The sequence below is a fragment of the Oncorhynchus tshawytscha genome, linkage group LG28, assembly GCF_018296145.1.
Source record: "Oncorhynchus tshawytscha isolate Ot180627B linkage group LG28, Otsh_v2.0, whole genome shotgun sequence".
NCBI lineage: Eukaryota > Metazoa > Chordata > Actinopteri > Salmoniformes > Salmonidae > Oncorhynchus > Oncorhynchus tshawytscha.
The window spans coordinates 13,137,481-13,150,584 of NC_056456.1; the positions used below are offsets into that span (position 1 = coordinate 13,137,481).

General features: G+C 43.1%; 1 protein-coding gene across 2 annotated transcripts in view; it reads right to left on the reverse strand.

Moving 5' to 3' along the window:
* Positions 1-4,185: 4,185 nt before the first annotated feature.
* The window catches only part of LOC112226770 (CDK5 and ABL1 enzyme substrate 1), a 31,194-nt gene continuing 22,275 nt past the window's right edge, over positions 4,186-13,104 (reverse strand). For both annotated transcript variants that reach the window (XM_024391307.2, XM_024391306.2), the window contains 4 exons: positions 11,290-11,396; positions 8,146-8,252; positions 7,685-7,892; positions 4,186-6,176 (listed from right to left, as the gene is read on the reverse strand). In XM_024391307.2, coding sequence (XP_024247075.1) covers positions 6,036-6,176; positions 7,685-7,892; positions 8,146-8,252; positions 11,290-11,396 — 563 coding nt within the window. In that variant the 3' untranslated portion in view covers positions 4,186-6,035. The remainder of the gene's footprint in view (positions 6,177-7,684; positions 7,893-8,145; positions 8,253-11,289; positions 11,397-13,104) is intronic.

Below are 13,104 nucleotides of genomic sequence, written 5' to 3' on the forward strand. Positions count from 1 at the left end.
ATCACCTGCTCATTTATCACTCCAGTGTTAATCTGCTAAATTGTAATGATTCGCTCCTATGGCCTATTTATTGCCTACCTCCTCATGCCTTTTGCACACACTGTATATAGACTTTCTTTTTTCTACTGTGGTTATTGACTTGTTTATTGTGTTATTGGCTTGTTTATTGTTTACTCCATGTGTAACTCTGTGTTGTTGTCTGTCACACTGCTTTGCTTTATCTTGGCCAGATAAGTTGTAAATGATAACTTTCTCAACTAGCCTACCTGGTTAAATAAAGGTGAAATAAAATAAAATAAAAATGGTTAAGACTACATAAAATAATGTGTCAGTTAGATAGGAAATCATGTCAGCTCAATTCATTCTGTCTATCTGCAACATACAAAACATTTCACATCACTGACTGAATACACCCCTGTGTGCCCCACTCCCCGCTGACCAGACAAACAGCCAACCAGGGAGTCCCTCTCCCACTGACAGCCACAACATGCCACACAACACCCACCATTCAGTTCCCACCATTCCCAACATTCACTTCCTTGTTTACAAATGTGGTGGGCCCAGCAGTGACCTGGGTTGAAAACCCCTGAGTCACTGCATCACTCACAGCATCAAGAGGAGGGGGAAAGGCCTGGGGGGCAAACTGCCGTTTCAGCCATATTGTTATTTCAAAAAGAGGGAAGGGCAATAGACTAGGCCAGGGGGCTTGCTTGCCCCCCCAAACGATGGAACACATATTTGGTACAATGGAGGTGGCTGACATGTGAGCTGACCCCAGGGAGGGCAGTCAATAGCCCCCTTTATGAGGCACTGAGAGGGGTATTAGGAGTGTCAATGGAGAGGACTAAGCCATATAGGCCATGTGGCCGTGGCCAGGCCTGGAACTGTTTGTTTTGATTGCAGCACGAGACTGGGACTGGCGTGACTGCCCGCCTTGTTTACCTTGGTTGGATATGTGTCAGGTGGCCCGAGAGAACCTGTTCATTCTCTCCCTTTCTCCATCTCGTTAACTCTCTCCCTCTCGTTTGCTCGATTTTCCTTTTTCCCCTCCATGAGAAACTTTCCTCTCCGATTGCATCAGAGCCACAGCCGGGCACAACAACATGAGCATTGAGCTCAATGTAGGACAGAGCCGGGCACTCAATAGCACTGGCAGGCCTTCTTATGCCGTGTTCACTTGCTAGTCTGAAATTTCTGACTTGCTGACTGGTTGAACCCGGCAAGTGTATAACCACAGGGTTCCTAAACCCAGAAGATCAATATCACAAGACTTCCGGGAACGTTAACGAAGCAGACCAGGCCGGGGTTTGGGGTTTGAGAAATCAATGAGAGATGTAAATTCTTCCTTAGTTGTTCATTTCCTCGAAATCTAAAGGCAAAACCCAGATTCGAGCCAATGTCTTAACTAGTTGAACATGTTATTACTCCAACTTTGTAAAACAACATATCGAAGGAGTACCTTTGATTTGATGGCCTGCACATGCATAGTTCGGTGCGAGACGACCGTTAGAAACACGTTATCGGGTCTACAGCATGAGCTTAGATAGCCGATGTCGCCATGTTATCACCTACAATTCCTGATCGGGGATTTCTATTGGCGAAGCAGTTTCTGCCTATCTTACTGTACTGTCTTTGGTATAACTACCACCAGTAAGAAGTCGGACATTTCCGAGTTGCCTAGTTCCGACTAGCAAATGAACGCGGCAATAGTCGCACTGACTTGGAGTAGTTTTTTTTAATGCTATACTGCCAAGAAATATTTTTATTTTACTAGGAAGGTCAGTTAAGAACAAATTCTTATTTACAATGACATCCTACCTCGGCCAAACCTGGACGACGCTGGGCCAATTTTGCGCTGCCCTATGGGGCTCCCAATTACAGCCGGTTGTGATGCAGCCTGGAATCAAATCAGGGTCTGTAATGACGCCTCTTGCACTGAGATGCAGTGCTTTAGACCGCTGCGCCACTCGGGAGCCCGGGATATACTTTAATATTCATAGTCTAATTTACAAGTTATTCATAATATCCCCTTTTAGGTGACAGACTCAATGTCACCGTAAGATGTGTTTTAACACTTAGGGCTAAGCCTCCTTAAGTTATCAAGGGGGTAGGATTCTATGAGAAACATGCACTGCCTGATCATGCATGCTTGAATTGTAATAGATGATTGGTTCTCTGCAATAAATATTAAGAGTGGAACCAGATGATAGCTTATGTTATGACAGTAAATCAATTCACCAAGATCAGCAGCCAGCAGGATAGAGTGACACACAATGATGAGGAAGCCAATCACGTTTCAGAAATCTTGTTTTAATTGAACAAGCAAGGCAGTATATTTACAAACATACACACGTGTATTCTGGTGTTGTTGACCATGAGCTTTCTGCCAAACCGTAAAAAAAAGTGTGTATCCTACAACAAATTCTTTGGGTTTAGAAATCAAAACATCTAACAATAGTATTTCACCCTGATTTCAGCACTATCCATCTTTTCTGTATAATTAAAATGACTACAATTAGATTAAAATCAGACAGTCTTCAAAAGACAAACGATTTTGATCTGATAAAATAAACAATACTTTCCTGTTTTCAAGAGAAACTCTTGGTAACACTGCTATGATGTCACCAAAATAGCATTAGCATATTCCGAGTCAGTATTCATGTCATAAGAAGGAATTCCCCTCGACCACGCCACAAATTGGAGAAAACAAACATTCTTTCCCATTGAACCCCACTGTAAAAGAGACAACTTCGTCATAGATTTTTTTGTTATCAAGAAATAGTGCCGAAAAGCTGCTGTGTTGTTCGATCAAATTTGATTGGTCACGAACACATATTTTCAGATGTAATCACTGGTGTAGCGAAATTCTTACGTAGTGTGCAGTCGGAAAGTATTCAGACCCCTAGACTTTACCACATTTTGTTATGTTACAGCCTTATTCTAAAATACTTTTTTATTCTCTACACAATACCCCATAATGACCAAGTGAAAATCGATTTTTTGAAATTGTTGCAAATGTATTTAAAAATTAAAACAGAAATACCTTAAGTATTCAGACTCTTTGCTATGAGACTCGAAATTGCATCCTATTTCCATTGATCATCCTTGAGATGTTTCTACAACTTGGAGTCCACCTGTGGTAAATTCAACTGATTGGACATGATTTGGAAATGCACATATCGGTCTATATAAGGTCCCACAGTTGACAGTGCATGTCAGAGCAAAAACCAAGTCATGAGGTCGAAGGAATTGTCTGTAGAGCTCCGAGGCAGGATTTTGTCGCGGCACAGATCTAGGGAAGTGTACCAAAACATTTCTGCAGCATTGAAGGTCCCCAAGAACACAGTGGCCTACATCATTCTTAAATGGAAGAAGTCTGAAACCACCAAGACTTTTCTTAGAGCTGGCCGCCAGGCCAAACTGAGCAATCGGGGGAGAAGGGCCTTGGACAGGAAGATGACCAAGAACCTGATAGTCACTGACACAGCTCCACAGTTTCTCTGTAGACATGGGAGAACCTTCCAGAAGGACAATCATGTCTGCAGGACTTCAACAATCAGGCCTTTATGGTAGCCACTCCTCAGTAAAAGGCACAGAACAGCCTGCTTGGAGTTTGCCATAAGGCACCGAAAGACTAAATCCATGAGAAACAAGATTGTCTGGTCTGATGAAACCAAGATTGAACTCTTTGGGATGAATGCCAAGAGTCACGTCTGGAAGAAACCTGGCACCATCCCTTCGGTGAAGCATGGTGGTGGCAGCATCATGCTGTTGGGATGTTTTTCAGCAGCAGGCACTGGGAGACTAGTCAGGATCGAGGGAAAGATGAACGGAGCTAAGTACAGAGAGATACTTGATGAAAAACTGCTCCAGAACACTCAGTATCTCCGACTAGGATAAAGGTTCACCTTTCAATAGGACACCGACCCTAAGCACACAGCCAAGACCATGCAAGAGTGGCTTCAGGACAGTCTCAATGTCGTTGCGTGGCCCAGCCAGAGCCCGGACTTGAACATTTCTGGAGAGACCTGAAAATAGCTGTGCAGCAACATTCCTCATCCAAACTGACAGAGCTTGAGAGGATCTGCAGAGGAGAATGGGAGAAACTCCCTAAATACAGGTGTGCCAAGCTTGTAGCGTCATACTCAAGAAGACTTGAGGCTGAAATCGCTGCCAAAGGTGCTTCAACAAAGTACTGAGTAAAGGGTCTGAATACTTACGTAGATTGATGAGGATCAGTTTTATAATAAGGCTGTAACATAAAATGTGGAAAAAGTAAAGGGGTCTGAATACTTTCCGAATGCGCTGTACATGCTTATGTACATGTAACCAGGTAAATCCCGACCTACGGTTTGCAATGCTCCCACGTAGGGAAATAGAGCATGCGAGAAGAGCCCTGTGGCTTCAGACTATTCAGTGTGGGAGTGTGGGAAATTGTGGTGACCCAGTGTCCAAGTAGGCTACACATAGCCATTTGTTTGGAAAACATTTCATCACAGGTAAGAAAGACATTTAACTAATGTAGTATAGTCCGTGTGTAACTCCAATCACTACTTGTAGCTTTATAGTCCGTTTGTTTGTGTTGTTGGTCTTGGCTAGTTTAATGTTCTGGTTGGTAGCTAGCTAGCACTCACGTTGCTAACGTTAGCACCTTCATGAAAAGGGGCATGAGGGAAGCCCTACAATATTACGATTTTCTAAGTAGTGAGAACGCTTGGGAGCAGGCAATGTTGAAAAGTCATCCTTAGACATATTTTATTTGTCTTAACTGTTATTTTGTAATTGACAAAATCAAGCAGACAACAAGAAAATTGTGTTTGAAAAAAGGTCACGTTTTTGCTGTGAGCCAAGGTTATTTTCCCTACAGGCGGGCAGGGCAACAACGTTCTATTTAATACTGACTGGGACCATAACAATGGTGACCTTAGAACTGGAACCACTCGTCATAAAAGACAGATGGCACAATCATATTGTGACCGTGACAAATTCATCACCTGCCATATCAAACACTTAGTCAAGTCTTGACAGATATTTTGATTATGACGCTAATTCAAGTTCAGTTTCAAGATCAGAGCTGTAGCATTGGCAACATCATGCCCTACTTCTGATACCTTTCCACCCACTCCAGTAAAGCACTGGAAACGTGCCGATGATACACTCTAACATAGAGCACAGGAGATTACACATTGAATGATAAGAGTGGGCCCATTCACATAATGTCCAAAGCAAGCACTCAACAGGTAGAAAACAAGAAGAATACTTAAATGTACTGAATAATGTACCGTATAAAATCCTATTAAATCTGTAAGTATTTTGCAATCGAAAAGGTTGTGTCGATAAATTGTCATGCGGATCGTGGGATTGGTGGCTGGGAAACAGAAAAAGGAAATGGATTAGAAAATATATTGAAAGCTATTTAGATCAACTTCCCTTCCGGGGTTTAAGTCAACTCAAATTGATCCGAATGAGTTTGTTTCACAACCCTCACCCAGTCAAGAGTCTCCGAAAATGGCCTCTATCCATGTCTGCAATATTCAAAAAGTGCACTTCTAGCGAGGAGAGACTGGAAAACGTTTTTCAAAAAGCACAGAGTTACTGGGATAACAGTCCTGTCAAAATCGGCCACGCGACAGGTTTGCGTCATTCTCCACGACAATCATAAGGCAACCAAAACATGCCAAGCAAGGATTACAACAACAACAAAAAAATTGTTATGAACAGCTTTCGCCAACTTTCAGCTACCAATCTTTTGAAGGTGTAGATAGTGTTAAAGAAAGTAGAAGTAAAAGTCTGAGAAGAATGTTGAAGTAAGAATATGGGTAACTTTGGCTGCTTTCAAGTCTCGATCTGAAAATGTACATATGAATGTGGCCTGCAGTAGAGTGTAGAGGAGCTCCAACCCTATGGATCTCCAGGCTGCAGGGAGACCAGCTGGTCGTGGGACTCGGTGAGGTGGGGTGGTCCAGTAGGGTGGGTCTCCTGGTCCTGGATCAGGAGGGCTGGGTGTGGGTGCTCCTCCTGATGGGTCACTAATGCTAGGAGGTCTGGACGAGGCGTCTGTAGTGTGGCATGACCTCGTTCTCAGGCAGGTGCAGGTTGAACTCCAGGGCCACCAACACAGGGAACTCAAAGGCTATCAGCTCCCTCCTGTTCACACGAAACCTCTCCTCCAGTTTCTACACATCAGAGAAAAAAAGGGAGATGAGAAATGTACAAACTAACCCACTTGATTACTTCCTGCATCCTGTAATACACACTGAGTGTACAAAGCATTCAGAACACCTTCCTAATATTGAGTTGCCCCCTCCCCATTCTTGACACACAAGGGAAACTGTTGAGTGTGAAAAACCCAGCAAAGTTGCAGTTCTTGACACAAACCAGTAAACCTGGCACCTGCTACCATACCCTGTTCAAAAGGCACTTAAAATCTCTTGTCTTGCCCCTTCACCCTCTGAATCGCACACATACACAATCCATGTCTCAAGGCTTAAAAGTCCTTCTTTAACCCGTCTCCTCCCCTTCATCTACACTGATTGAAGTAGATTTAACTCGTAACATCAGTAAGAGATCATACAGTGCCATGAGAAGTATTTGCCCCATTTGTAATTTTCTATACTTTTGATACTGAATGTTATCAGATCTTCAACCAAAACCTAATACTAGATAAAGGGAACCTAATACTAGATAAAGGGAACCTGAGTGAACAAATAACACAACAATTGCATACTTATTTAATTTATTTCATAAACAAAAGTTATGCAACACCCACTGCCCCCGTCTGAAAGGTAATTCCCCCCTTACACTCAATAACTGGTTGTGCCAACTTTAGCTGCAATGACTCCAACCAAACGCTTCCTGTAGTTGTTGATCAGTCTCCCACATTGTTAGAGGAATTTTGGCAGTGACATTTGTGGCATTTCAAGCATTACCTGTTCGTTTCGAGTCCTGCCACAACATCTCAACTGGGATTCAACAGGAGAATGTCAGGCCATCAGTCTGTGAGCTGAAACTGATGCACAGCTGTGTCATGCAGCATGACAACGATCCAAAACACACAATCAAGTCTACATGAAAATGGCTAAAAAGCAACAAATTTGAAGTTTTGGAATGGCCTAGTCAAAGTCCAGACCTGATCCCAATTGAGATGTGGCAGGACTTGAAACAAGCAGTTCATGCTTGAAACCCACAAATGTCGCTGAGTTAAAGCAGTTCTGTCCGTAAGAAAATCGGCCAAAATTCCTCGACAGCAATGTGAGAGACTGATTCAAAAATATACAAAAAAGAGAAAATCAGAAAGGGGGCAAATACTTTTTCACAGCACTGTAGCTTTCACCTGGCCAGGTGTTCATAATGTTTTGTAAACTCAGTGTAGAGCGACTACAAAAAATATAATTTTGTCTATGATCCCTATGCTAGCCACTTTGCCATCTGTCATGTGGTGCTTTTCTGTCACACAGATAAAAGCAGATTCTACACAGACTACATAACAGCCGATATCTTTACAACATCTGAAAAAGTGTGTAACTTCAAAGGAACCACGTCTAAAGGAATTCATATGATATAACAAATCGTATATTCCGTGCAGAATCGCTGTTTGTCGGCGTGACCGGAAAGCGCCCATGACTTCCACCAGGCTGCTCAAGAGCCGAAGCCTAATGCACTAAGAGATGACGACGACACTTACATCTATGAGCTGCTTGACCTCGTGCTTCTTGAGGTCTCCGCCGATCTTGGCGGCGAGCAGGACGCAGGCGCCGGCACATAGTTTGCGGTTCTGCTTGTTGAGTTTCCCCTGGAGGACCAGCTTCTCGAAGTAGACGAAGGCCATGGCTACGGTGGGTTCCTCATAGCCACACTCCTCTTGGGCCAACTTACGGATCTCTCTCTTCAGACTGGTGAAGGGATGGAGAGGAAGGTAGAGAGGGGGGGGGGTGGAAGGTGGTGAAGGCCGGGCGATAACAGACAAAATGCAGAGAGGTCAATGCTAAAGAAAAAAAAAAGAAAACCCCAAAAGTAACAGTGTCCCCAATGTCTGCCAGGAACTACTGTTGATACGATTAACCACAAGGGGTTCAAATAAGGCTGACACAAAAATGATCTTTTCAACATCATACTGAAACGTATGCCTCGCGTAGACGTCCCTACCTCCGGACTTTGCTGAGGGTCAGCCGTACGTGGGGGAACTTCTCCTTGAATGTCTCGTTCATGTCCTTCTTGAGGTCAGAAGGCTTGACGTACTCTATGACTGTAGTCTGAAAAGAGAGATCAAAGTATTGGTGTCAGAAAGACACACTGATGTTAAAGCTCTGCTGTCTATAAAATTGTGCAAGTGTTACGTCAGTGTGTATGTGGAAGAGGACACAGAGAAGCATCAATCTCACTATGGAAGGTGATGTGACCTTTAGATTCAGGGTTAGGTTTCATTGAGGTGGTGGTTGAGTATCAGAGACGGTGCACGAGATATTGGAGTCAGGCAGAGGAGGCTGGTGGGAGGAGCTATTGGAATGGAACTAATAGAACGAAGTGAAACGTGGTTTCCAATAAGTTTGATAGGGTTCCATTTATTCCGTTCCAGCCATCACAATGAGCCCTTCCCCCTATAGCTGCTCCAACCAGCCTCCTCTGGAAACAGGTAACATTGGGTGGCACACCGTACACGTCCCACGATAAGATAGAATAATATTCCAGAACGTTTACGACACTTTACATTTCCAAGCTCTGTACGTTCCGTTGATGTACTTTAACTGAGCCATTTAACTTTATTTCAGGTCAGAGGTTCATGTCCGTTATTTAGGAAGATAGGAGCACTGGAGTTGACCCCGACCCCCCGAATCGAGGTATGTGATAGGAGAGCGATAATCAAAACAACATATTGCCCAAGTTGGCTCACGGTAAGTCATTTGCTTTGTTCAAACTTGCATTGCTCCCTATCTGAATCCAAAATATACTAAAGTATTTGCACCAACCAAAATATTTCTAAGTATACTTTGACTACCGCAGCAAATCTGTGGCTACTGTGGGCCCTGGGAAACCTAGAGGGAGCATTTCTAAAACGAAAGGACTGTAAAAATGTATAGATTTATCCTTTACCACAAAGGAAACTAAATGTACTAAAATGATTTCTATCCCACTCTACAGTTAGTAGCAGACTTGAAAGATCAGTTCAAGAAAGATAAAAGGCTTAGATTAGCACAGTGACTGATCGTGCAGTGAAACGTTCAGCATCTACTGGTCACATTCCTTGAGGGAAAACACAATAGCTATTGTTGTTTCGCAAATGGGAGGAAGATAAGAGAAAAAAAGAAAAAAACTGTCTAGCCTTAACTGAATACTTCACGTCTGGTCTGTCTATTCTACCAGCCTAGATAACACCAACGGAGCCAAATGAGAAATGAACTGGGAGTCTTTTGTTGCTTTGATTCGAACACAAAACGAGCGTTCCCTTGCCAAATTCTGGACATGAGAAAGTGATTAAGTAACAGTGAGGTATGTCACAGGAAAAGGAGTGGAGCAGATAAACAACAGAGGTGAGTCTGAAATGGCACCCATTCCAGACTTAGTGCACTACTTTTGACCAACTCCCTATGGGCCCTGGTCAAAAGTAGTGCACTATACAGGGAATAGGGGGCCATTTCTAACACACACTAGCTGTTATGAAGTGGCTGTTTAAAGCGCTACTGAATAGAGAGACAGGGAGTGTATTCACACACAAGTAGGAGTGTGAGCTGAACCAGAGATTGGGCCAATGACCTTTCTGATTAGAATGGTCAGACAGCCTCTTTGGACTTACAGTGAGTTCAGTTGATGCAGTATGAGGTAGAGCCACGCGCAAACGTGTGGCGAGCTGGCATTTGCCCGAGGACTTACCAAAAAATTAAAAGTATCGATGCAAAAGCGTTCAAAAATAGGAACAAAGTACAGTTCTTTTAGGCTGATTTGCCTCAATTTGTCAACTCACGCAAAAATTGATCTGTCCTTCGCATCGGAGGGCTGCAGATTTGGTATTTTGACCTCCTAGCATTATAATTGGAAGAGGAAGTGAAAACTCTAACATAGTATATTAGCTAGAAAGGTCACTAAACACATTTTCACTAAAAATCTGTTTCGCTGGTTAAATAAGGTGCCCCCGGTTGAATACCTCTGCTGTAGGCTACTAACACAGCCTACTATGCGCCCTGTCCTTCTGGGCAGGGTAAACAAAGTGGTAACATTATGTATTTAAAGCTCATCTGTTTGTGATAGGAGAAAATGTGAATGTGATCAAATTAGGTTTAGATTCAAACTTGGGCTAGGCTAGGCTACCTAGAACTTTTTAATCCAGAAGTATTAACTGGAAATAATCAACACAATAGTGATGACATGGAACAAGTTCATTTTGAATTAGGCCTATAGTTGCGTATTCATACACGATGCAAACCTGCATGAAGCAAAGTCAGCCCTGTGAGTTCTATTGTCATTGTTGTCTCTGCAACAGTATAACTTTAGACCGTCCCCTCGCCCATACCCGGGCGCGAACCAGGAACCCTCTGCACACATCAACAACAGTCACCCCTCGAAGCATCGTTACCCATCTCTCCACAAAAGCCGCGGCCCTTGCAGAGCAAGGGGAACTACTACTTCAAGGTCTCAGAGCAAGTGACGTCACCGATTGAAACGCTATTTAGCGCGCACCACCACTAACTAAGCTAGCTGTTTCACATCCGTTACATCTCTGTGTCGAGGAAACCCCCACGAGTCTGGTTTTAAAATATAATTCACATGAACAAGTACAAGGTTGCTGCAGTTTGACAGGGTTTTCATCCCCCCTAGGGACAGAAGTTTTTTCAGCAGTTTTTTAAAAAACCATGTGGCCTGATTTTTTTTTAAACTCTGGGGCCATCATAGCCCACATAAAACCTTTTTTGCAACTGACGAATCACTGTCATGCGGTCCAGAGTTTAATCTGGTTAGGTTACCAGATCAGGAAAAACTCTGGGCCCCAGGGAAAAAATTGGAACTTTTGTCGTCACCTCTGGTCTGTGATAATAAATAGGAGCTGGTTCATTGTTTCTCTTAGGTTGTGTCTCTGACAACTATTTATTTTGAAAAATGTTGATAATAAATCTGAAAAAACAACATTAGGCCCCAGATCTTTCAAATACTTTAGCTGTGCTTGTTTGAACTTGTCTGGCACAATGGAGTACAATCCCTGTCCATGCGGCACTAAAGGCAGGCTCAATTCAAAATCTCAAAGTATTTTAAAACAAATGCTGTTTGAACCCAGGCCTGGTAAGCAGAGGGGTGTCTCACCATGTATGAGGGGAAGATTAGGACTCTCTTGTGCTTCCCACACGGCCACTGGGGATCGTCCAACAGATTAGGGTCGTACTCCCGGATCAAGTCCCCCAGATCGTTCCCTGTAGGGGACAAAATGACAGAGTCACAATGAGCCAAGGACAAACAAACACTGGGGACAAGAAATAAGAATATACAGTGTTTTCCACTTCTAATACAGTGGGGCAAAAAATTATTTAGTCAGCCACCAATTGTGCAAGTTCTCCCACTTAAAAAGATGAGAGGCCTGTAATTTTCATCATAGGTACACTTCAACTATGACAGACAAAATGAGATTTTTTTCTCTCCAGAAAATCACATTGTAGGATTTTTAATGAATTTATTTGCAAATTATGGTGGAAAATAAGTATTTGGTCAATAACAAAAGTTTATCTCAATACTTTGTTATATACCCTTTGTTGGCAATGACAGAGGTCAAACGTTTTCTGTAAGTCTTCACAAGGTTTTCAAACACTGTTGCTGGTATTTTGGCCCATTCCTCCATGCAGATCTCCTCTAGAGCAGTGATGTTTTGGGGCTGTTGCTGAGCAACACGGACTTTCAACTCCCTCCAAAGATTTTCTATGGGGTTGAGACTGGGGACTGGCTAGGCCACTCCAGGACCCTGAAATGCTTCTTACGAAGCCACTCCTTCGTTGCCCGGGCGATGTGTTTGGGATCATTATCATGCTAAAAGACCCAGCCACATTTCATCTTCAATGCCCTTGCTGATGGAAGGAGGTTTTCACTCAAAATTTCACGATACATGGCCCCATTCATTCTTTCCTTTACACGGATCAGTCGTCCTGGTCCCTTTGCAGAAAAACAGCCCCAAAGCATGATGTTTCCACCCCAATGCTTCACAGTAGGTATGGTGTTCTTTGGATGGAACTCAGCATTCTTTGTCCTCCAAACACGACGAGTTGAGTTACCAAAAAGTTATATTTTGGTTTCATCTGACCATATGACATTCTCCCAATCTTCTTCTGGATCATCCAAATGCTCTCTAGCAAACTTCAGACGGGCCTGGACATGTACTGGCTTAAGCAGGGGGACATGTCTGGCACTGCAGGATTTGAGTCCCTGGCGACGTAGTGTGTTACTGATGGTAGGCTTTGTTACTTTGGTCCCAGCTCTCTGCAGGTCATTCACTAGATCCTCCCCCGTGTGGTTCTGGGATTTTTGCTCACCGTTCTTGTGATCATTTTGACCCCACGGGGTGAGATCTTGCGTGGAGCCCCAGATCGAGGGAGATTATCAGTGGTCTTGTATGTCTTCCATTTCCTAATAATTGCTCCCACAGTTGATTTCTTCAAACCAAGCTTACCTATTGCAGATTCAGTCTTCCCAGCCTGGTGCTGGTCTACAATTTTGTTTCTGGTGTCCTTTGACAGCTCTTTGGTCTTGGCCATAGTGGAGTTTGGAGTGTGACTGTTTGAGGTTGTGGACAGGTGTCTTTTATACTGATAACAAGTTCAAACAAGTGCCATTAATACAGGTAACGAGTGGTGGACAGAGGAGCCTCTTAAAGAAGAAGTTACAGGTCTGTGAGAAACAGAAATCTTTCTTGTTTGTAGGTGACCAAATACTTATTTTCCACCATAATTTGCAAATAAATTCATTAAAAATCCTACAATGTGATTTTCTGGGAAAAAAATCTCATTTTGTCTGTCATGGTTGAAGTGTACCTATGATGAAAATTACAGGCCTCTCTCATATTTTTAAGTGGGAGAACTTGCACAATTGGTAGCTGACTAAATACTTTTTTGCCCCACTGTACATAGTCAAATT